This window comes from Artemia sp. Qi Xiang Cuo, chromosome 6, assembly GCF_049724085.1.
Source record: "Artemia sp. Qi Xiang Cuo chromosome 6, ASM4972408v1, whole genome shotgun sequence".
NCBI classification, from domain to species: Eukaryota; Metazoa; Arthropoda; class Branchiopoda; order Anostraca; family Artemiidae; genus Artemia; species Artemia sp. Qi Xiang Cuo.
In genome coordinates, this window is record NC_142799.1 from 40,449,765 (window position 1) to 40,476,367 (window position 26,603).

A 26,603-nucleotide genomic window follows, 5' to 3' on the forward strand; every position below is an offset into this window, starting at 1 on the left:
CTTTAGTGCGCGTACAATGACAAGAACACTCGAACACACTAGACTAAGTGCCAACTTGGCTTTCCGAATTTTAATACAAAATATCCCAACAACAAAATATAGCTTGTTGTCTGATTATATCGCCGACAATATCTGGTATGATCAAGATGATAACAACATAACTACAATTTGGCCCATTAAATTTCTCTCCACACTAATAGACCGAGGACATATGTTAAAATGTGAAAGCTTCCTTAAGGCTTTATACGTCAACTGTGTAAATAACACGTATCTAAATCCAATAAACCCTTCAACGGGATCCGCTATTTTTCAAGTTACCCCAAGGGATTATAAAGACATAAAGAGAATAACTCTGAACTTCTTCCAAGAAGATGAAAATTTTGGAGTCAAAATATTCCCCGGCTTAGACGTAATTGTGCGTGAGCAACTATGCTGTTGCCAATCACATGTAAATTTAAGTTTTCAGTAGTAAAAATAATAAATGACCCATTGTCTTTATCTGAGTTGTGCCGGAAAGTCATTCGACAAAATATGCGAAAGAATGACATAACTGCTACATTGGAGGGCCTGCACCTCCCAAACAAATTATTAGTGTATTTAATGTACTTAAATACACCTGAAAGCGGTAAAAATAATATAGTGTTTGACTCAAGTTTCTCAGCTCAAATGTATCGTCAGGGGAAAATTATCGACTTGCCAATATGCTGAAATCTTCAAGTTCAAAGGCGGCATTACCTGATGATGCACCCATATTAAAATTAAAAGCCAATATCCACGGAAGAAACTGTATATATAAGTAATCTCGATAAAACGAATAATAGAAGAGCCCACCAATATTACCTGAAGTATTATGTCTATATGAATAGATTATCATTATTTAAAAAGCGCATTATATGAATAAATTAGTAGTGTATTAATATTTATAAAACTATGAATTAGAGTGAATGTCCAGGGAATTAAATACATGATAGTAAATATAGTAAAGTGGGTGCACCTTATAGGATATATCGTTTAGCGATAAGATATAGTGAATAAACTAATAAGTCGAGCTCAAACTCGTTAAACTAGAGTAATAAAATGACAGAAAAAAAAGGTAGTTTCTCGAAAGTCTCAATACTTTTAAACCTGTATGGAACTTTAGAGAATCGAATTATGTTCGAAAACCCAAATAGCCAGGTGCAAGGTGGCACCGGTGAAAAAGTAGTTCAACTTCGACCTGAAGTTATATTACTTTCCATTCAAAGTACATATTCATTATTGGTTAATATGGAGCTTTAGAAGGATCGAATTATGTCGAACGAATAAGTACCCGATGTAAGAGGAAATACCGGCAAAAATGTAGTTTGACCTCGACCTAGAGTAAACCATGATTGTAACTAATCTTGAAAAAATTAACTAGACAAAAGTCAATAGAGACTACCTTTCATTTCAGAACAATGGCAAAGGCAATTATCCACACAGAGTTCATAACTATAAAGCACACAAAAGAAAATGTGATATACTCAGCAGCAATCCTCATTGTGAGTAAATCAGGGGAAGAAGTCTTCGCGAAAAAGTGGGACGTCAAATATGATTTAAGGAAATACAACATAGAATCATATAGATTCGGACTACGTTTAGCAAACACACCCAAATATCAACCCACGAGAGGGAAATTGGGAATAAAATATAACGGCAGAAAGGGCAAGTACCTCCATTTTGTTCAACATGAGATAAGAAAATTGCAAAAACAATATAAAGTTCGGTACTGTTACGTTAAAGGTCCATGTCAGACAGATTTATTGCTTCTTGACAAATGTAAAAAACAAAAATTAGTTTACAAAATTGAGGGAAATTCAAACTGCGTAAAATATCAAGGTCAACACGGCACACTCTAAGAAATCAAACACTACAAACAATATCTCTACAATCCAAAAAGCGTAAAATATAGTGCGAAAAGAAAAGAAATTATATTTAAAAGAATAAAAATCAATCAATCAAAATTAAAAGCAACCGAAAAGTAAGAAAATTTTTTCTATTGAAATAATTTGGTACGCTGTAAACCAAAATCAACCCACACACCCTTTACGTTAAAAAAAAATTCTTGAATAAAGTCATCCAAAAACAACTATCCCCCCCCCCGAACCTAACAACCAGCCGTGTGTGTACCATAAGTAATCAATCAATTCTATCACCACGAATCTTAATTTCACCTGGTTAATTTCCCCAATAAAAAAAAATCTCATATAATAGGAATCTAAATTCTCATTCGATTATCAATCATAAGAAGTCTACCTATATTATGTTTAATGACATATTATTTCCAGAAACAGCGAAAAAAAAGGATGTGGCTAACAAATTTCATGACAATCTACGTTGCCCAAACTATAGCCCAAGATATCGTAAAGCATGGAATAATCTTCAAACACGAGAATTCGTTACTTGCAAGTCACAATGCTTGGGAGATATTTATAAAACTGGATCCTAAACCGTTTGAAACCCTGTTTCAACAAGTAATGAGACTAGAGAAGAATACTAATGAACTAAAGGACTCTATATTACAATTCCTAAAATTGGACAAGAGCCTGCAGACAACGAAAGACATGCACCACAAGGAAAGTAAAGGAGATCTACCCCCCATTATTCCTAAACTAAAATCCAGATTCCTAATAGACGACTTTGATAAGAAAATGGCAGAGATTGATATGGCTCTAGGAACTAACAACAGAGAAAACAGAAGGAAAAGAGCATTGAGTAATGTGGACGGTTCCAGAAGAGAACATACAACGACAAAATATACCACAAGTCCCTCCTTGACAACTTCCAGGAAAAATAAACTCTATGATGGAAATTACACCATGCTAAATGAATTACCAAGCATAGGGACATAACTCAAGCAACTATGGCAAAACCATACTGCGAGCAACGCTACTAAGAAAGTATCGCCAAAAGAAATAAAGAAAAATATAGACAAGCCACAAGGAAAGAAAAATACCTCGACAACTACGCCCAAACTCGAGACAAGAACAGAAGAAATACAGCCCTCACTAACGGACATCACAACCAATGCAAGTCCAGAGTTAATCAAACTCCACTAACTATCCCAAGAAAAACTAGTTACCCTAATGCATTTGAAACCTACGATGTTTACAAAATGGACATGGTCCAAAGGACCAACATTTACAAAGACCCACCCCTTTGGCAAAATGTATATAAATTTAAGAGCAAGACTCCCAACATTGCATACCGAGACTCAAACTATATTAGTTCAAGGTTACCATTCGGATAAGAAAAGGAAATTTTCTGAAAGTAAAAAGAAGGAAAAATACGTACCCGAGAAGTGTTGGACAATTGACGGGAAATATACATGTGCCAGACTGGCCATGGCCGACGAACCAATCAAAGAAAACATCGAATCATTACCAGAGCTAAATGAAAAAACGCCCTAAGAGTATTAATTCACCAATCCTTCTTAATATTGTATAGACAGAGACTACAAGCACTATTTGAATTATTCAATACAGAAATACAAAAGTTAAAGCAAAGTACCACAAGAATCTTCGAAGTATTTTTTCGAAAAAGCAAATATCGCAGATCAGCTAGTCTAATACCAATTGTGGGAGAATTAGCTTCACGCTTATTTGGGCTATCGAATGAAGAAGACCTGGATATCCAAAGGGTAAACGTGAGAAAACTGAATAACGCCATGAACGTGACCTTACATGTCCAAAAAACATATGCCAGTATAGCCAATTATCAGAGAGACAAAATTGAGGCAATCTCGAAGAAAATATCAAAGACAGTAAACATAATGAATTATTTAAAGAATGAAGTAGATCGTGTGATTTCCGATTCGAGCCTCACCATAATATCACTAGACATAGTAATAATATCATTACTTAACCTGGCAACTGACGTCAGCAAATTTGAATTTGCATTATTTGCCCTCACTGGAGGAACCTTTTCATAGGACCTGGTGGACCCCTCAAACCTAAAAAGTATCTTAGATGAAATAAAAACGCATCTAACGTTCGGCCTACATCTACCAACAGAACCAGAAGTAGCAAACCTATTCCACTACTACACCAAGCTAAAGGTTCACATCACGGAAATAAACAAACAACTATTTGCAGTAGTAACAATTCCGTTATTAAATCAACAATCCATATATGAATTGTATAACATTTCTACGTTTCCAGCCAATATAGGTAGAACTAATTCGTTCATGACTATCACCTCCGAAGCAGAATACTTGTTAGTCGATCAAGATAGGAGGAAATATGCCCTAGCTAATCCACAGGACCTTAAGGAATGCGTAGCATTCAAAAACCTAGTATGTCAGTTGACCCTGCCTATTTATAACGTAAAATCTGGATCCTGTATGTTAGATATATTTTTAAAAGAGACTCAACAAGAAGAAATTCCCAATTCATGCGAAGCTCTAGTAGGTAGTACAAAACGAGAAATATTCATTCATCTTAGAAATGATCTGTGGCTATTTTCTGTCCCAAAAGAAACAGTTAGGACCATCTCTTGTTATAATAACACAGAAAGAATCGATCCAAGCTACAGAACTGAACTACTATTACAAGACGTGGGAACTTTAACCATAAAACAAGGGTGTCGACTAGTAACCAAAGAAGCCACGGTACAAACACCACTGATAACCACTAGCACGAATATAATAAGCCCGAAGGTGATCAATTTCAAGCCAGTCAATTTATCGATTACTATTCTTAATATTGAAAACGAAGAAGTAAAAGCCACAATATGGTCAAAAATAGAGAATGTCAAGGGAACCTTACCACTAACAAAAATAAGAGAAGCCTTAGACTCTCAAATTCCCCTATTTACTAATGAAGACCAAAGATTGACGTATATAGAAAGTAGATACGGACTATTCTCAACAAATTTTTGGTGGAATATCCTCCTGACGATAGGATTTGTATTCATGATCTCTCTGAGTATAAGCATGCTATTGACCATGAATTACGGGAAAATTATGAGAACAGGTAGAAAAAGGGCAAAGACAGATCACATTGAATCGAGTGAGATGCAAAACCTAAACCCGGAACTCCCTGATAACCCTTAAGCCATAAAATACGGAAGAAAACAATCGAGCGAATGAGAGTAGAGGTCCTCATTGTGCCATGTCCAGTCCCAAATCTCTTCTTATTATTTGTGTAAACCCATGCAAATGCAAAGATGTATTTCTTAAGCGGCATAGACGCGCGTAAACAGTAAAAACTTGAAAATTTATAGTAAATCAAGACCTCTCATAAAACCATGTAGCTTACCTCGCATGTAGTTATGTAATAGAAAAGTAAATGCTAAAGTAGATGAGTGCTGAAAAAAATTAAAAATATATTGAATATTGAACATGTGCCTAATGCACATATATCTATGTATATATATATGTAATCGTTAAATCTTGAAATTCTCATATTGTGTTATTTTTCGTGAACTCAATCATTTTTCTTATGATTACTGAGCTTATCTCATAGTAATCTAGTGTTGCTGTAATATGCAAGTAAAAGCATGAAAATTGCTCTTATTCGTTTCATCTTTGAGTTTAACCGTACCCATATTAAATTGATATTATTAGTATGACTAATCGCGACTATTATTTCAAACAATAGTCCCCGTATAATATTATATAAATTGTGTATTATTGCTGTATGTGTTTTAACTTATGTAATTATAACGAGCATATGATTCTGCCTAGATATTTATATTCCAGGAAGCAGAGTAATCAGTGCAAATTAATTATTGGTGTACCAGCACGCAACACGAATACAACCCAGTAGCATCTACTCTCATCATTCGTCAACCACCGATAAGTACTCACCAAAGAAACCCCTGAAGACAATAGCCCGATGACAATCCAAGTCACCCAATCCTAGTACTAGGTAACACTACCTCAAACAATATCGGCAAACCGAGAACATTATATATATGTATATATCTGAATTAATGATTATCTAGAGAACCACCCCGACCTGAGCATGTCGCAAAACTGCATAAAATCCGTCGATAACTATCCTTAGACGGCAATGTCCAAAACATTAAATCCTAAGGACCAAGAATAACCCTTGAGTCAATCCCTCAAAGATTATATATCTTAAGCCCCAAATCAAAGACAATATGTTGAACGAAGATCCCAAGTTTAAGTTTCGACCCTATCCAATCATTACTAGATGTCGCAAAACCATACCATCCTCCATGAGAAGAAGAACCAAACATAATCAATTTTGCGGGAAATATAAACTATACGTGCAAACTTTCCCAAAATAAAGTGTCAGAGAAGAGACCAGACCAAGTTATCTTAGCCATAACCCCCATGACTAAGCCCTGAATGATAGTGTATCATTAAACAAGAATTAAAGACGATGCGTCGAACATAGAACCTGAGATCAAGTTTTGATCCAACCATAACGACCTTTACATATCGTAACACAGCCCTTTATTCAAATAAAAGAAGGACTAAACGTGAACAATCTACGGGAAACATAGACTGTACGAGTATAAAATTTTCCCAAGGATAGAAGTGCCCAAGAAGAATTACCCAGTCCAGCGATCAAGATACCCATTTCATGTAATTAATTCCCGAAGGGTTATGTACCCAGGAAACATTTCAACGAATCTATAACATCAACCCCGCGTATATGACGTGACAAACCACGCACGGACAATTTTGTGCAAGTAGTCATACTTATGAACAACATAAACGCTTATCCCAAGGAATGAATGCCAAAAAATGAAACACCACGAAGACAAACCATAAACAATTAGCCAACCCAATAATTAATTAAACGGAAGCGCAAAGTAAAGTGACAACGTATGTGAGTATTATAGACACGTAGAATGATGAAGTAAGTGTGAATCTTATGTATCTAACTTGTAACTTTAGTGAATATTGAGAAACTTTTCATAAAACAGATGAAAACAAGTGCAAGCTACATTATCCCAGTGTTGCAATCAGACATTAAGCATAAACCTATCAATGTGTCAAAATTTGTATTTGTAAATTGTTTTAATCCATACATATCAGTGCTCTTGAAGTCAGTTACTTATCGTATCAATATAGCGTCAGGTGGAAGTATAGTCTAGTATTAGAAGAGGTAAACGTGTACCATGTCAAGCAGTAAAATAATTGCAGAAGCAGAACTTAATTAATTAAAACCATGTAGAACTATTAGCATATCAGGTGAAGGTAATCTTAGTGTTACGCGGAGGAAATAATAATTATATATGTAATCATATAACCAAATGTGTTAGTCAATAGAAACTCTTTGGCCCTTTCGTCAAATAGAGTGAATAGGTGATGGACTTTAAAGTAATGTCATAATATATTTAGTCTAATAAAGCAATCGGGAATATGAAGAAAAAATATATATCTTACCAAAGCTGAGTTAATTCAAGTAACAAGTACCAAGCTAAATTTAAAAAAAGAGCAAGATCAAAATTTGAAATAGTAGAAAGAGTAGGGTGACACAACGATGAGGACATCGTTAAGAATGGGAAGGATGATATGTAATGGAATCAATTTTCAAAACCCCGAAACTTTCCAAATAAAATAAAATCGCCCAAAATATGAACCCAAAAATTCAAATAACCCACAGATCAAGTAACACTTAATTGTCAAATTTAAAAAGCAGAGAAACAATTGTATTACCATTTTAACTTTATGAAAAAATCTTTCCTACGAAAATGTAACAGCAGTAAATATCAGCGTGGCCAATTGAACATGACACGCAATCAAAAATGCAATTTAAATCTTAAGAGCTTGAATTTTCAAACTGTCAAGAGATGGTAGAATTTATTATACAATAAAAAGTCTCTCGAGATACAAAGTAGAACTATGTATCCCCTCGTAATTACAATGTAAAACTTTATTTCGTTGAAGAAAAATTCCAAAGTGAAGTTTTAAAAGTTATAAATCATATCAAAGTTAATTAAATTCGACTAGCCGATTGGTACATCCCTGTCCAATAGTAATATGGGACATACAGTCTGAACCAATAGAATCAGTGTACTGTACTTTTTAGCAACGCCTGAATGTAACCTTCGGCGAAATCGCAGAGTATAGTACCTTCGAACTTAGCAAGTTGGAGTTAGTCTATTTGGCATCTTATGTAGAGTTTTAAATCGAGTCTATCTTGAATCTATGATCAGTTTAGAATGAACTTTTGAAAACATTTATTATCAGTGATTTAACCGCTGCATTGTATTGCCCCAGTTTACAATTCTAAATTAGTATCTATGACTGTGAAGTGTTGTTGATTTTCCTGACAAGCTTTGTACCGATCATGTGAGTAAAAATAAATACATTACTTTCTTAATTTTGTCTCTTTATGTTGGTATTTCTAAAGATAATTTGTCCTTGTGGCTCCAACCACTCTCAAGGGAACCTGAATCCTTTCAGTCTGATTTCGACACAGTATGGCCGTTAACAGATGCTCCCCATTCGAACCGCTGATTTAATCCCCCATCACATGAAGTTCCCCCTCTACTATGGTATGCTACTCGCAAATCACCAACTAAAGATTTAATTGAATACCCCCATATAAAGAATTAGTTATAGAAAACCCTCATTAAATTATATGAAAACATTTAATTGAACCCCCCCCCCCAGTAGATTTTGTAGTTTCTACGCTTTCAATAAAAACCTTATACGCCCCCCGGGCATAACTTACAACCCTTGCCCGGAGGGCTGTGGGGGCGGGGGGAGGGGTTGTCATCCTTAAAGACGTAATTTCCAAAACTTTCAAATAAGTTGAATAAAATGGCTATCTAAAATATTGATTGGGTGTGTTTGGAGAAAAGATGGGCGTGAGAGGGGGGTTAGATGCCTTCAAATCACTTTCGAATATTGAAAAGGGCTCTAGCCCTTTGAATTTCCAATCGAATGAGCCCTTTTTCAAGTTTCTACGACAACAATTTCAATAAAAACCTTATATAACCCCAGGGCATAACTTATAACCCTTGCCCTGAAGACTGTGGGGGCAGTGTCCTGCTCAAAGGTATAATTTCCTGAACTTTGAACTGCGTGGAGCAAAATGGCTATCTCAAAATATTTATTTGAAGTGTTTGGGGAAATGGTGGGCGTGGAAGGGGTAATAGTTGCTTTCTGATCACTTTCGACTATTAAAAAGGGCACTAGCCATTTCAACTTCCAATCGAAAGAGCCCTTTTTGAAGTTTCTACGACAACGCGTTATATAAAAACCTTATATGCTCCCTGGGCATAATTTACAACCCATGCCCTGAGGGTTTTGGAAGGGTTGTCACCCTCAAAGACCTAATTTCCAGAACTTAAAACTACGTTGAATAAAATGGTTATCTCAAAGTTTTGAATAGATGTGTCTGGGGGAAAAGTGGGCTTGAGAGGCGGGTTAGTTACCCTCTAATCACTTTCGACTATTAAAAAGGGCACTAGCCCTTTTAATTTCCAATTGAATGAGCCTTTTTTAAAGGTTCTACGACAATGCCTTCTATAAAAAACCTTACATGCCCCCAGGATATAACTTACAACCCTTGCAAATACATTCTCTGAGGCCAACCTGACTCTTATACATGATAATGGTAATAAGCTTACCTAAGCTATGGATGTCAGGTATTGTGTTATCTTAGAACGATAATTTCGACAGGACCTGTGCCTGTCATCATCAGGTTCAAATTCAAGACTCTAGCCAGAATATAAAATCACTAAATAAAATAAAACTAAAATCACTGAACAACACTAATAATAAGTCGAACCTGGAATTATTGTTGTAATATGGCCCGGATTTTGGTAGAGGCATTGATGGCCGCTATCCTAGTAGATCTCAAAAAGGTTGGGTCTATAGAAGTAGGGTGGAGTTTTTTGCGAGTTCTTAGCCTATGGGTAATGGGTTCCCAAATTTCACTGATGCGGAGCTCTCCATTGTCTTTATTAATGGCTGGTTTGTTTTTAGCAATTTCCAGAGCTTCTCTGATTTTCTGCTTTAAGAGTTGTGGAACAATAGCAATAAGTTGAGCATGGTCAAAATCAACGGAGTGAGAAGAGTTTTCAAAAATATGATGGGCCAGTGCAGAAAAAGTATCTTCCTCCTTAAGCGTTGTCTTTTTAAGGCAGGCATCAATGGAATCAGCATGTTCTTTTAATCGGTGATGTAGAGATCTCATGGTACGACCTATATAGGTATCACCACAACTGCAAGGAATCTCATATACTCCTGGTGGATCTGAAGTGATCTTATCTTTGCCTTTGTTTAAGAAGGAGATGGTCATTCCAGAAGGAAAAAACACCTTAAAGCCTAGCTTAGTGAGGTTGGAGCTTAAAATGTCTGTAATCCCCTTAATATAAGGTAATGACAAAAAGGGTTTATGTTCTTCACTCTTAGGGGAGCTCTTGGTTTTTGTGCTAATCTTTCTCCTGGAGATAGCCTTATGAATTACTTGCTGTGGGTAGCCATTGCCTATAAGAACATCTTTTGTATGATAAAGTTCAGCCATCAGCTCAAAATCACAGGAACACACTAGAAATGCTCTATTGACTAATAAATAGACAACATACTTTTTAATTATTGGGTGGTTATAAGAGTCATATCTCAGATATCTATCATTATGAGCTGGCTTTCTATATACACTCAAGTCAAACCTAGTTTCCCGTTTGGTAATGAGAACATCTAAGAAGGGTAAACTGTGGTTATTTTCACGTTCAATGGTGAACTTTATATCTGGATCCTGCTGGTTAAAAGTATTGAGAAAGGATCTTAATTTGTCTTCTGTCCCATTCCAAATTATTAAGCAATCATCTACATATCTTATGTAGAGTTGGAGATCCTTGAAGTCCTGCTTGAAGATATTATTTTCGATATATTGTAGAAACACCTCACTAAGAACTGGTGCCAAGGCTGATCCCATTGGTATGCCCCACTTCTGTTTGTAGGTTTGATGCCTGAAACTGAAGTAAGCATTGTTCAGACATAAAGACGTGAGAATAATGATGTCTGTGGTGTCTAAGCTGGTCAGTTCTTTCCAGGAATCATCATTTTCCAAAGCTGATTGTAAAGCTGGTATAAGTCGGGGCAAGGGAATGCTAGTAAACAGAGATAGAACATCGAAACTGCACATTGTGGTATTCTCCAAGATGTTGATGCTTTTTAGCCTTTCAACTGCTTCTTTGGTATTTCTTATTGTGTGTTGGCTGCTAAGAGTTATGGATCTTAAAATACCAGCCAAATACCTTTCCAAGTTTTGTGTAGCTGAACCTATTGTTGACACAATAGGTCTAAAGGGAATATCTGGTTTGTGAATTTTGGGTGCACCATAAAATCTAGGAATGACTGGTCTGACATGAATGAGTTTCCGATAAAGTTGATCATTAATCCTATTTGTGAGACTAAGACTATCCAAAGCTTTTTTGAAATTATCATAAGCAACCTTTACAGCATTGACATTAACTTTTTCATATACTTTGTTGTTATTCAGGAGGTTTAATGATTTGCTGATGTACTCGGTCTCATTGAGGATTACTATTGTATTGCCTTTATCAGCTTTGGTAATTATGATGTTGGTATCTTTCTTGAGATCTGTGAGGACCTTCATTTCATCTCTTGTTAGATTCTCCTCAATATGCTTCTTTTTGGACAAAGCTTTTCTGAGGGTATTAGAAACCAAGCTTCTAATATCTTGTGGATTAACATTGATTGTTTTCTTGTTTAGAATTAAAGCTGACTCTACATTGGAGATGATTTCTTCTACTGGTAAATGTTTGGGGGGGATAGAAAATTTCCATCCTTTTGAAAGAATGTCTAATTTCTTTTGGTCAAATGTTTGTTGACTTAAATTAATGACTGCTGGACCTGATGACACTCTAGGATTATGTATAACCCTAGTAGCAAAGTTTTCAAATTTAAGTTTTTCTAGTTTGTCTACATGTACTTTCCTGGTTATTGAAAAAACAAACTTAAAATCTTTGTCATGGATCTTGCCAACCTTAGTGAAATCTTCTGGGCTAAGAGTATTACTCAGTTGCTGTCTAATTGTATTGATCTGTTGAAAAACCATGTTTCTATTCTGTTGAAGGTCCTTTAATTCATAATTAATAAAGATTAGGCCAGCTTTGTGTTGAGCAGATTTATAATTCTTACTAGATATTTTCACTCTGGGTCTCATAGAGTGTGGAATTAAATCTTGTTTCTTACATTGTTGTAAGAATTTTTGGTGATTAATGATTCTAGCTTTCTTCCTAAATAGGAGAGATAGATCTTTGACTTGCTTGGCCACATACCCTCCATAGGTATTACTAATATATTCTCTGAGGCCAACCTGACTCTTATACATGATAATGGTAATACGCTTACCTAAGCTATGGATGTCAGGTATTGTGTTATCTTAGAACGATAATTTCGACAGGACCTGTGCCTGGCATCATCAGGTTCAAATTCAAGACTCTTGCCAGAATATAAAATCACTAAATAAAACAAAATTAAAATCACTGAACAACACTAATAATAAGTCGAACCTGAAATTAATGTTGTAATATGGCCCGGATTTTGGTAGAGGCATTGATGGCCGCTATCCTAGTAGATCTCAAAAAGGTTGGGTCTATAGAAGTAGGGTGGAGTTTTTGAAGTAGGTGGGTCTATAGAAGTAGGGTGGAGTTTTACATTGTTGTAAGAATTTTTGGTGATTAATGATTCTAGCTTTCTTCCTGAATAGGAGAGATAGATCTTTGACTTGCTTGGCCACATACCCTCCATAGGTATTACTAATATATTCTCTGAGGTAGAAGAAATCATCTCCAATGTAGAGTCAGCTTTAATTCTAAACAAGAAAACAATCAATGTTGATCCACAAGATATTAGAAGCTTGGTTTCTAATACCCTCAGAAAAGCTTTGTCCAATAAGAAACATATTGAGGAGAATCAAACAAGAGATGAAATGAAGGTCCTCACAGATCTCAAGAAAGATACCAACATCATAATTACCAAAGCTGATAAAGGCAATACAATAGTAATCCTCAATGAGACCGAGTACATCAGCAAATCATTAAGCCTCCTGAATAACAACAAGGTATATGAAAAAGTTAATGTCAATGCTGTAAAGGTTGCTTATGATAATGTCAAAAAAGCTTTGGATAATCTTAGTCTCACAAATAGGATTAATGATCAACTTTATTGGAAACTCATTCCTGTCAGACCAGTCATTCCTAGATTTTATGGTGCACCCAAAATTCACAAACCAGATACTCCCCTTAGACCTATTGTGTCAACAAGAGGTTCAGCTACACAAAATTTGGAAAGGTATTTGGCTGGTATTTTAAGATCCATAACTCCTAGCAGCCAACACACAATAAGAAATACCAAAGAAGCAGTTGAAAGGCTAAAAAGCATCAACATCTTGGAGAATACCACAATGTGCAGTTTCGATGTTGTATCTCTGTTTACTAGCATTCCCTTGCCCCGACTTATACCAGCTTTACAATCAGCTTTGGAAAATGATGATTCCTGGAAAGAACTGACCAGCTTAGACACCACAGACATCATTATTCTCACGTCTTTATGTCTGAACAATGCTTACTTAACTTTCAGGCATCAAACCTACAAACAGAAGTGGGGCATACCAATGGGATCAGCCTTGGCACCAGTTCTTAGTGAGGTGTTTCTACAATATATCGAAAATAATATCTTCAAGCAGGACTTCAAGGATCTCTAACTCTACATGAGATATGTAGATGATTATTTAATAATTTGGAATGGGGCCGAAGAAAAATTAAGACCATTTCTCATTACTTTTTGACAGCAGGATCCAGATATAAAGTTCGCCATTGTACTTGAAAATAACCCCAGATTACCATTCTTAGATGTTCTGATCACCAAATAGAAAACTAGGTTTGACTTGAGCTCAAACAGAAAGCCAACTCATAGTGATAGACATCTGAGATATGACTCTTATAACCACCCAATAATTAAAAATTCTGTAGTCTATTCGTTGGTTGATAGAGCGTTTGTAGTGTGTTCCTCTGATTTGGAGCTGAAGGCTGAACTTGATCATATAAAAGATGTTCTTATAGGCAATGGCTACCCACAACAAGTCATTGATAAGGTTATCTCCAGGAGAAAGATTAGCACGAAAACCAAGAGCTCCCCTAAGAGTGAAGAACATAAGCCCTTTTTGTCATTACCTTATATTAAGGGGATTACTGACATTTTAAGCTCCAAACTCACTAAGCTAGGCTTTAAGGTGTTTTTTTCCTTCTGGAATGACCATCTCCTCCATCTTAAACAAAGGCAAAGATAAGATCACTTCAGATCCACCAGGAGCATATGAGATTCCTTGCAGTTGTGGTGATACCTATATAGGTCGTACCATGAGATCTCTACATCACGGATTAAAAGAACATGCTGATTCCATTGATGCCTGCCTTAAAAAGACAAAGCTTAAGGAGGAAGATACTTTTTCTGCACTGGCCCGTCATATTTTTGAAAACCCTTCTCACTCCGTTGATTTTGACCATGCTCAACTTATTGCTATTGTTCCACAACACTTAAAGCAGAAAATCAGAGAAGCTCTGGAAATTGCTAAAAACAAACCAGCCATTAATAAAGACAATAGAGAGTTTTGCATCAGTGAAATTTGGGAACCCATTGCCCATAAGCTAAGAACTCGCAAAAAACTCCACCCGACTTCTATAGACCCAACCTTTTTGAGATCTACTAGGATAGCAGCCATCAATGTCTCTACCAAAATCCGGGCCATATTACAACAATAATTCCAGGTTCAACTTATTATTAGTGTCGTTCAGTGAGTTTGGTTTTATTTTATTTAGTGATTTTATATTCTGGCTAGAGTCTTGAATTTGAACCTGATGATGACAGGCACAGGTCCTGTCGAAATTATCGTTCTAAGATAACACAATATCTGACATCCATAGCTTAGGTAAGCTTATTACCATTATCATGTATAAGAGTCAAGTTGGCCTCAGAGAATATATTAGTAAGACCTATGGTGGGTATGTGGCCAAGCAAGTCAAAGATCTATCTCTCCTATTTAGGAAGAAAGCTAGAATCATTAATCACCAAAAATTCTTACAACAATGTAAGAAACAAGATTTAATTCCACACTCTATGAGACCCAGAGTGAAAATATCTAGTAAGAATTATAAATCTGCTCAACACAAAGCTGGCCTAATCTTTATTAATTATGAATTAAAGGACCTTAAACAGAGGAGAAACATGGTTTTTCAACAGATCAATACAATTAGACAGCAACTGAGTAATACTCTTAGCCCAGAAGATTTCACTAAGGTTGGCAAGATTGAGGAGAATCTAACAAGAGATGAAATGAAGGTCCTCACAGATCTCAAGAAAGATACCAACATCATAATTACCAAAGCTGTTAAAGGCAATACAATAGTAATCCTCAATGAGACCGAGTACGTCAGCAAATCATTAAACCTCCTGAATAACAACAAAGTATATGAAAAAGTTAATGTCAATGCTGTAAAGGTTGCTTATGATAATGTCAAAAAAGCTTTGGATAATCTTAGTCTCACAAATAGGATTAATGATCAACTTTATTGGAAACTCATTCATGTCAGACCAGTCATTCCTAGATTTTATGGTGCACCCAAAATTCACAAACCAGATATTCCCCTTAGACCTATTGTGTCAAAAATTGGTTCAGCTACAAAAAAGTTGGAAAGGTATTTGGCTGGTATTTTAAGATCCATAACTCCTAGCAGCAAACACACAATAAGAAATACCAAAGAAGCAGTTGAAAGGCTAAAAAGCATCAACATCTTGGAGAATACCACAATGTGCAGTTTCGATGTTGTATCTCTGTTTACTAGCATTCTCTTGCCCCGACTTATACCAGCTTTACAATCAGCTTTGGAAAATGATGATTCCTGGAAAGAACTGACCAGCTTAGACACCACAGACATCATTATTCTCACGTCTTTATGTCTGAACAATGCTTACTTCACTTTCAGGCATCGAACCTACAAACAGAAGTGGGGCATACCAATGGGATCAGCGTTGGCACCAGTTCTTAGTGAGGTGTTTCTACAATATACCGAAAATAATACCTTCAAGCAGGACTTCAAGGATCTCCAACTCTACATGAGATATGTAGATGATTTCTTAATAATTTGGAATGGGACCGAAGAAAAATTAAGATCATTTCTCAATACTTTTAACCAGCAGGATCCAGATATAAAGTTCGCCATTGAACTTGAAAATAACCCCAGATTACCCTTCTTAGATGTTCTCATTACAAAACGGGAAACTAGGTTTGACTTGAGTGTATATAGAAAGCCAACTCATAGTGATAGATATCTGAGATATGACTCTTATAACCACCCAATAATTAAAAATTCTGTTGTCTATTCGTTGGTTGATAGAGCGTTTGTAGTGTGTTCCTCTGATTTGGAGATGAAGGCTGAACTTGATCATATAAAAGATGTTCTTATAGGCAATGGCTACCCCCAACAATTCATTGATAAGGTTATGTCCAGGAGAAAGATTAGCACAAAAACCAAGAGCTCCCCTAAGAGTGGAGAAGATAAAGCCTTTTTGTCATTACCTTATATTAAGGGGATTACTAATATTTTAAGCTCCAAACTGACTAAGCTAGGCTTTAAGGTGTTTTTTTCCTTCTGGAATGACCATCTCTTCCATCTTAAACAAAGGCAAAGATAAGATCACTTCAGATCCACCGGGAGTATATGAGATTCCTAGCAGTTGTGGTGATACCTATATAGGTCGTACCATGAGATCTCTACATCACCGATTAAAAGAACATGCTGATTCCATTGATGCCTGCCTTAAAAAGACAAAGCTTAAGGAGGAAGATACTTTTTCTGCACTGCCCCATCATATTTTTGAAAACTCTTCTCACTCCGTTGATTTTGACCATGCTCAACTTATTGCTATTGTTCCACAACTCTTAAAGCAGAAAATCAGAGAAGCTCTGGAAATTGATAAAAACAAACCAGCCATTAATAAAGACAATGGAGAGTTCTGCATCAGTGAAATTTGGGAACCCATTACCCATAGGCTAAGAACTCGCCAAAAACTCCACCCTACTTCTATAGACCCTACCTTTTTGAGATCTACTAAGATAGCGGCCATCAATGCCTCTACCAAAATCCGGGCCATATTACAACATTAATTCCAGGTTCGACTTATTATTAGTGTTGTTCAGTGATTTTAGTTTTATTTTATTAGTGATTTTATATTCTGGCAAGAGTCTTGAATTTGAACCTGATGATGACAGGCACAGGTCCTGTCGAAATTATCGTTCTAAGATAACACAATACCTGACATCCATAGCTTAGGTAAGCTTATTACCATTATCATTTACAACCCTTGCCCTAAGGGCTGTGGGGGACTGTCCTCAAAAACATAATTTCTATCTGGAAATCAACTACGCTGAACAAAATGGGTATCTCAAAATTTTGATTGGATGTGTTTCAGGAAATAGTGGGCCGGGAAGGGGTGTTTGTCGTCTTCCAATCACTTTCGACTATTAAAAAGGGCACAAGCCACTCCAATTTCCAATTGAATGAGCGAAGTGCCTTGCTCTAAAGAAAAAAAATTAATAAATAACACATTGTTCCAACATCGTTCTTATATGTCCCCAGGGCATAACTTAAAATCCTTGCCCTGAGGGTTGTGGGGGAGTGTCCTCTTCTTTAGTTAGTCCCCGTTTCTTGTCTCGTTCTCGAGTGTCCCCATTCTTTACTTAGGCAGCACGATCACACTGCCTATGATTTATGCAACAACTTTCTACACAAACCTTATATGTCCCCAAGGTATAACTAACAACCTTTGCACTGAGGGCTCTGAGAGGGTTATAATCCTAAATAACCTAATTTCCTGAACGTTCATCTACGTTTAACAAAATGGATATATCAAAATTTTGATTGGATGTGTTTTGGAAAATGGTGGGCGTGAGAAGGGCGTTATTCGCTAATCAATCACTTTCAACTATTAAAAAAGGCACTAGCCCTGTCAATTTCCAATTGAATGAGCCCTTTTGAATTTTCTACGACAACTCTTTCAATAAAAATTTTATATGCCCCAGGGCATGACATACAATCCTTGCACTGAGGGCTCTGAGGGGGTTATCATCCTAAAAGACCTAATTTCCAGAACTTTCAACTACGTTGAACAAAATGGATATCTCAAAATTTTATTTTGATGTGTTTGGGAAAATGGTGGGCGTGAGAGGGACGTTAGTCGCTATCCAATCACTTTCAACTATTAAAAAAGGCACTAGCCCTTCCAATTTCCAATTCAATGAGTCCTTTTGAAATTTCTACGACAATGCTTTCAATAAAAACTTTATAAGTCCCCATGGCATAACTTACAACCTTTGCCCTGAGGGCTGTGGGGGGAGGGGTGGTCATCCTTAAAGACCTAATTTCCAAAACTTTCAATAAGTTGAATTAAATGGCTATCTAAAAATGATGATTGGATTTGTTCCGGGAATAGTTGGGCGTGAGAGGGGGTTAGTTGCCGTCAAAACACTTTCGACTATTAAAAAGGGTACTAGCCCTTTGAATTTCAAATGGAATGAGCCCTTTTTCAAGTTTATACGACAAGGATTTCAATAAAAACTTTATATACCCCCAGGGCATAACTTATAATCCTTGTCCTGAGGGTTGTGGGGGAGTGTCCTCCTCAAAAATATAATTTCTATCCGGGAATCAACTACGCTGAACAAAATAGCTATCTCAAAATCTTTATTGTGTGTGTTTGGAGGGATGATGGGTGTGGGGGGGGGGCTAGTTACCCTCCAATTACCATCGACTATTAAAAAGGGCACTAGCCCTTTGAATTTCCAATTGAATGAGCTTTTTTTGAAGTTTCTACGATAACACCTTCTTTAAAAACTTTATATGCCCCCAGGGCATAACTTAAAACCCTTATCCCGAGGGTTGTGGGGGAGTGTCCTCGTCAAAAACATATTTTCTATCTGGAAATCAACTACGTTGAACAAAATGGCTATATCAAAAGTTTGATTGGATGTGTTTGAAGAAAAGGTGGGCGTGGAAGGCGTGTCAGTTGCCTTAGAACCACTTTCGGCTATTAAAAATTGAACTAGTCATTTAAATTTCTAATCGAATGAGCCCTTTCTGAAGTTTCTACGACAAAGTTGTCTGTACAAAACCTTATATGCCCCCAGGGCATAACTTACAACCCTTGCCCTGAGGGCTGTAGGGGAGTTGTCATCCTCAAAGACCAAATTTCCAGAACTTAAAAACTACGTTTAATAAAATGGCTGTCTCAAAATTTTGATTGGATGTGTTCGGAGAAAAGGTGGGCATAAGAGGGGGGTTAGTTGCCCTCAAATCACTTTCGACTATTAAAAAGGGCACTGGCCCTTTGAATTTCCAATCGAATGAGCCTTTTTTGAAGTTTCTACGACAACACCTTCTATAAAAACCTTATATGCCCCCAGGGAATAACTTGAAACCCTTGCCCTGAAGGCTGTGGGGGAGTGACCTCCTCAAAAATATATTTTCTATCTGGAAATCAACTACGCTGAACAAAATATAATTTCCAGAACTTTCAACTACGTTAAACAAAATGGCTATATCAAAATTCTGATTGGATGTGTTTCGGGAAATAGTGGGCGTGGAAGAGGTATTAGTCGTCTTCCAATCACTTTCGACTATTAAGAAGGGCAAAAGCCACTCCAATTTCCAAGTGAATGAGCGTTTTTCAAAGTTTCTATGACAACTTCTTCGATACGAAGTGCCCTGATCTAAAGGAAAAAATTAATAAATAACACATTGTGCCAACATCGTTCTTATATGCCCCCAGGGCATAACTTAAAAGCCTTGCCTGAGGGTTGTGGGGGAGTGTCCTCCTCTTTACTTAGTCCCCATTTCTTGTCTCGTTCTCGAGTGTCCCCATTCTTTACTTAGGCAACGCGATCGCACTGCCTATGATTTATGCAACAACTTTCTATATAAACCTTATATGCCCCCAGGGCATAACTTACAACCCTCGCATTGAGGGGTCTGAGGGGGCTATCATCCTAAAACACCTAATTTCCCGAACTTTCAACTACGTTGAACAAAATGAATATCTAAAAATTTCAATTGGATGTGTTTCAGAAAATGGAGGGCGTGAAAAGGGCTTTAGTGGCGTGAATAGCTATCCAATCACTTTCAACTATTAAAATAGGCACTATCTCTATCAATTTCCAATTGAATGAGCCCTTTTGAAGTTTCTACGACAACACTTTCAATCAAAACTTTATAGGCCCCCAGGGCATAACTTATAACCCTTGCCCTGAGGGCTTTGGGGGGAGGGGTTGTCATCCGAAAAGATCTAATTTCCAACTTTCAACTACGTCGAATAAAATGGCTATCTAAAAATTTTGATTGGATGTGTTTGGGGAAAAGGTAGGCGTGACAGGAGGGTTAGTTGCCCTCAAATCACTTTTGACTTCTAAAAAGGGCACTAGCCCTTTGAATTTCCAATCGAATGAGCCCTTTTTCAAGTTTCTACGACAAAGATTGCAATAAAAACCGTATATGCCCCCAGGGCATAGCTTATAATCCTTGCCCTGAAGGTGGTGGGGGAGTGTCCTCCTCAAAAATATATTTTCTCTCTGGAAATCAACTACGCTGAACAAAATGACTATCTCAAAATTTTATTGGATGTGTTTTGGGGAATGATGGGCGTGAGGAGGGGGGGGGCTAGTTGCCCTCCAAACACTTTCGACTATTAAAAAGGGTACTAGCCGTTCCAATTTCCAATCGAATGAGCCTGTTATGAAGTTTCTACGACAACGCCTTCTATAAAAACCTTATATGCCCCCAGGGTATAACTTAAAACCCTTGCCCTGAGGGTTGTGGGGGATTGTCCCCGTCAAAAACATATTTTCTATACGGAAATCAACTACGCTGAACAAAATGGCTATCTATAAATTTTGATTGGATGTGTTTCGGGAAATGATGGGAGTGGGGGGCTAGTTGCACTCCAATCACTTTCTACTATTAAACAGGGCACTCGCCCTTTGAAAAGTGGGCTTGAGAGGCGGGTTAGTTGCCCTCTAATCACTTTTGACTATGAAAAAAGGCACTAGCCCTTTTAATTTCCAATCGAATGGGCCTTTTTTGAAGTTTCTACGACAACACCTTCTATAAAACCTTATATGCCCCCAGGGCATAACTTAAAACCCTTGCCTTGAGGGTTTTGAAGGAGTGACCTGCTGAAAAATATATTTTCTATCTGGAAATCAACTACGCTGAACAAAATGACTATCTCAAAATTTTGATTGGATGTGTTTGGGGGAATGATGGGCCTGGGGGGGGTGGCTAGTTTTCCCTCCAATCACTTTCAACTATTAAAAAGGGTACTAGCCCTTCGAATTTTCAATCGAATGAGCCTGTTTTGTAGTTTGTACGACAACGCCTTCTATAAAAACCTTATATACCCCCAGGGCATAACTTAAAACCCTTGCCCTGAGGGTTGTGGGGAGTGTCCTCGTCAAAAACATATTTTCTATCTGGAAATCAACTACGCTGAACAAAATGGCTATCTAAAAATTTTGATTGGATGTGTTTGGGGGAATAATGGGTATGGGGGGGCTAGGGATCCTCTAATCACATTTAACAGTTGAAAAGGGGCACTATAACAATCGATTTCCAAATAAATGAGCCCCTTTTGAAGTTTCTATGACGACCCCTTCCATATGCAGTGCCCTGCGATAAAAGAAAAATATAATAAATAGTAGCCTACATTGTTCGAACATCGTTCTTATATGCCTTCGGGGCATAACTTAAAACCCTTGCCCCGAGGGTTGTGGGGGAGTGTCCTCCTCAAAATCATATTTTCTATCTGGAATCAACTACGCTTAAAAAAATGGCTATATCAAAATTTTGATTGGATGTGTTTGGAGAAAAGATGGGCCGGGAAGGCGTGTCACTTGCCTTAGAATCACTTTCGACTATTAAAAAGTGAACTAGCCATTTAAATTTCCAATCGAATGAGCCCTTTCTGAAGTTTCTTCGACAACGTTGTCCATACAAAACCTTATATTCCCCCAGGGCATAACTTACAGCCCTTGCCCTGAGGATTGTAGAAGAGTTATCATCCTCAAAGACCTAATTTCCAGAACTTAAAAACTACGTATAACAAAATGGCTGTCTCAAAATTTTGATTGGATGTGTTCAGAAAAAAGGTGGGCGTGAGGAGGGAGTTAGTTGCTCTCAAATCACCTTCGACTATTACAAAGGGCACAAGCCCTTTGAATTTCCAATCGAATGAGCTGTTTTTGAAGTTTCTACTACAACACCTTGTATAAAAACCGTATATGCCTCCAGGGCATAACTTAAAACCCTTGCCTTGAGGGTTTTGGGGGAGTAACCTTCTCAAAAACACATTTCTATCTGGAAATCAACTACGCTGAGCAAAATAAAATTTCCAGAACTTTCAACTGTGTAGAACAAAATGGCTATATCAAAATTTTGATTGGATGTGTTTGGGAGACAAGGTGGGCGTGGAAGGCGTGTCAGTTGCCTTAGAATCACCATCGACTATTAAAAAGGGAACTAGCCATTTAAATTTCCAATCGAATGAGCCCTTTCTGAAGTTTTTTCGACAACGTTGTCTATACAAAACCTTATATGCACCCAGGGAATTACTTACAACCCTTGCCCTAAGGGCTTTGAGGGAGTTTTCATCCTCAAAGACCTAATTTCCAGAGCTTAAAACTACGTTGAACAAAATGGCTATCTCAAAATTTTGATTGGATTTGTTTGGGGAAAAGGTGGGCGTGAGAGGGGGGTTAGTTACCGTCCAATCACTTTCAACTATTAAAAAGTGCACTAGGCCTTTGAATTTCCAATTGAAAGAGCCTTTTTTGAAGTTTCTACGACAACACGTTCTATAAAAACTTTATATGCCCCCAGGGCATAACTTACAACCCTTGCCCCAAGGGTCGTGGGGGAGTGTCCTCCTTAAAAACATGTTTTCTATCATAAAATCAACTACGCTGAACAAAATTGCTATCTCAAAATTTTGATTGGATGTATTTGGGGGAATGCTGGGGGTGGGGGGGGGCTATTTGTCCTCCAATCACTTTTCGACAATTAAAAAGGGCACTAGCCCTTTGAATTTCAAATCGAATTAGCCTTTCTTGAAGTTTCTACGACAAAGCCTTCTATAAAAACCTTTTATGCCCCCAGGGCATAACTTAAAACCCTTGCCTCGAGGGTTGTAGGGGAGTTTCCTCCTCAAGAATCGAAATCAACTACGCTAAACAAAATGGCTGTCTCAAAATTTTGCTTGGAGGTGTTTGGGGGAATGATGGGCGGGGGGGGGGAGGGGTAGTTGCCCTCCAATCCCTTTTGACTATTAAAAAGGGCTCTAGCCCTTTGAATTTCCAATCGAAAGAGCCTTTTTGAAGTTTCTATGAAAATATATTTTCTATCTGGAAATCAATTACGCTGAACAAACTGGCTATCTCAAAGTTTTGATTGATGTGTTTGGGGAAATGATGTTCGTGGGGGGGGGGGGGGCTAGTTGCCCTCCAATCACTTTCGACTATTAAGCAGGGCACAAGCCCTTTGAATTTCCGATCGAATTATTCTGTTTTGATATTTCTAAAACAACACCTGCAGTAAAAACCTGAAAATCCCCCAGGGTATAACTTACAATCCTTACCCCGAGGGCTATTGGGGTGTGTTCTCCTCAAAAACACATTTTCTATCGGGAAATCAACTACGCTGAAAAAAAAGCGTATATCACAATTTTGATTGGATGTGTTTGGGGAAATGATGATCGTGGGGGGGGGGGGGGGCTAGTTGCCCTCCAATCACTTTCAACTATTAAAAAGGGCCCTAGCAACTCCAATTTCCAATCAAATGAGCCCTTTTCGAAGTTTCTACGACAACTCCTTCGATACGAAGTGCCCAGGTATGGAGAAAAATAAAACACATTGTACCAACATCGTTCTTTACTTAGGCAGCGCTAGCGCGCTGCCTATGATGAACTACAAAAAGTTAGAAACAGTAGTGATTTTTATCAAATTGAAAAGACATTACAGAGCCGTACTTGCAGGGGCAAGAGACAGTTGCTTGTTCATTGGCTAGGATATAACTCTGATTTTAATTCTTGGGTTAGAGTTAAAGACATTAAAAATGCCCAATGATTTCTATGTGACATTCATGTCCAATGTCTCCGACCCTCTCTACAATGATTTGAATAAAACAAGTGATTTTTGGACGAAACTCTCTCCCACTTTCGAATTCGACGACGCGTATTAAGTGGCTCTTCTCGACTGTATTCTGTAAAATACCTATGATATCCTGAGAAAAGATTGCAAATATGATATAAAAATTAGACCCTATGATTGGCCACCACCCGTTAGAGAATGACATAAAATTCAAAATATCAATTGGGTAGATGATCCATATGTTGAATTACCATACGAGGAACTCACTTGCATGAATGATTTATGTCGTTCTATCAATTCAATTCAATTTTATTCGAGAAAAAACATAACACAAACATCAATAATAATAAAGATCCTAGAAGATAACTTGTTAAGGACCAAAAAAAGAAAAAATTAAAGTAACACTGAAAAAAAAAGATAGAAGAATAAATCATGGGTAATTAAAGCAAATTGGTTAATAATGGAAAGATTAAATTATATTATCAAGTTTTGTTACATTCTTATAAAACTTGTAGAAACTTGTGGCTAGTTCAACACTGGAGGGTATTTTGTTCCATTGAATAATAGATTTGTAAATGGGAGATTGCTGGGCAGCACTAGAAACGCATTTAGGAATTTTGAAGGCTCTATTGGATGAACGGAGACAGTGGGCTTCCGAATTATTGATATTATAATAGGTTAGCAGTTGAGGTGGAAGATTATTGTGGAAAGCGGAGTAAGCAAGCGATAAGTTTAGTTTTTGTATGATTTGATCAAGTGGAGCTATGCCAAAACCTGAATACAAATCACGGGTTGGATATAGACGGGGAAGCCGAAAAACTGCTTTAATGGCACGGTTTTGGGCAAATTTGAGTTTTTTAGTGAAGGACCGTTTTGTATTTCCCCAAACTGATCCGCAATAAGAAAGGTAAGGGAAAATAAAGGAATAATAGAGGGTAACTAGGATGTCAGGAGGAAGAAAATAATTCACACAGCTAATCATTGCTACTTGTCTCAAAATTATTGCTGTGATGTAAGAAATATGATTAGAGAATGGCAAGCATGAGTCAAAAAATACACCAAGAAACTTGGCAACCTCCACTTGTGGGAGGATGTCGGGGGAGTACCTGAGGCCAAGAGCAGGTTGAATTACGTTTTTGTTGTAGGGGGTTCTGAATAATACTATTTGACTTTTTTTACTATTAATGGTCATGTTACTCGTCAGGCACCACGCCTGGACTCAGTTCAGAAGGACTTGGGCAGAGGTTATTGCCGTTGGTAAATTGGTACCAGTGATGAAGAAGTTGTTGTCATCAGCAAATAATACAGGACATACTGAAGGGCCCAGGTCCATAAAAAGATCATTGATATATAGGAGAAATAAAATAGGGCCTAGAACGGAGCCTTGCGGGACACCCCTCCGAACAGGTAAGGGCTGAGAGGATATTCCATCTAGGCTTACACTATGTGCCCTTCCAGATAGATAAGAATAAAACCAAGAGAGAGTAACACCACGAATACCGTAACTATTTAATTTACTGATTAAAATATTATGATCGACAATGTCAAAGGCCTTAGAAAAATCCAAAAATAAGCCCAATACAGTTTTTATAAGGTCGAGTTGTGAGTGTATGAACTGTGTGACGTCAATTAGAGCATGAGAAGTTGAAAATTTCGGCCGAAAGCCATATTGGTGAGAAGAAGTCAAAGATACGGAGAGCTGACTGTCAAACAGAAAGGGAGACAGACGTCTGAAGATGATTCTCTCGAGCACTTTGGATGTAACAGGAAAAATTGAGATTGGACGATAATTACCTCAGTTTGATCGCCCTTTTTAAGAACTGGAATAACAATGGCTGACTTTAGTAAATCAGGGAAAACTCCGTGGGTTAAAGATAGGTTGGCAATATGCTTGATGGGCTCGTAAAAAAAAGGAGATATGGTCTTCAGGAGCTTATTACTTAATCCAAGGCAGTCAGGTGTAAAACTATTAGGGAGAGAACCAATGATTTGAAGTATCTCATTGCTATCAGTTGGGCAGAAAAACATGAATCTAGGATTGAAGCAGGGGAATACAGTCTGTAAGGAGGAGCAGGAGTCAGTATGAGGAACATTAGAAAAATAATTATTAAATACGTCAGGTGCATGTAAAGGGTCAATTAATCCACCATTTGTGTTTTTAAGGCGAATAGGTATAGACTTTAATTTTATATTTTTGAGAGTAAATCATTAATAGTGGATCAAATATTTTTCAGGTTTCCTTTGCAATTGAGAATTTTTGTATAATAATCACTTTTCTTTCCTTCACGGCTGATTCTAGCCCATAAGTTTTTATAATTTTTATAATCAGATAGGTCAATTTTAATACTGGTCTTACAGACTAACTTATATAAAAAATTTTTACGATATGAGGAACCAATGAGGCTATATGTGCCATATGTGTCATGTATATAGGAA

At 37.2% G+C, this 26,603-nt stretch overlaps 4 protein-coding genes and 1 pseudogene across 4 annotated transcripts in view; 4 read left to right on the forward strand and 1 right to left on the reverse strand.

Moving 5' to 3' along the window:
• LOC148951225 (heat shock 70 kDa protein cognate 4-like) overlaps positions 1 to 26,603 on the forward strand; it is a 232,302-nt gene that overhangs the window by 123,706 nt on the left and 81,993 nt on the right. The gene's annotated exons all lie outside the window — the stretch shown is intronic.
• LOC148951228 (uncharacterized) lies at positions 3,686 to 5,071 on the forward strand (annotated as a pseudogene).
• Positions 6,247 to 12,032, reverse strand: LOC148951229 (uncharacterized). The gene is made up of 2 exons (XM_089091034.1): positions 10,419 to 12,032; positions 6,247 to 6,330 (listed from the first exon to the last, which is right to left on the reverse strand). Exons 1-2 carry the CDS (start codon positions 12,030 to 12,032, stop codon positions 6,247 to 6,249), a joined length of 1,698 nt encoding a protein of 565 aa, XP_088947160.1.
• Positions 12,909 to 13,682, forward strand: LOC148951230 (uncharacterized). Its single transcript, XM_089091035.1, has one exon. The coding sequence runs from the start codon at positions 12,909 to 12,911 to the stop codon at positions 13,680 to 13,682; it is 774 nt and encodes a 257-aa protein (XP_088947161.1).
• LOC148951231 (uncharacterized) lies at positions 15,203 to 16,669 on the forward strand. The gene has a single exon (XM_089091036.1). It carries the CDS (start codon positions 15,203 to 15,205, stop codon positions 16,667 to 16,669), a length of 1,467 nt encoding a protein of 488 aa, XP_088947162.1.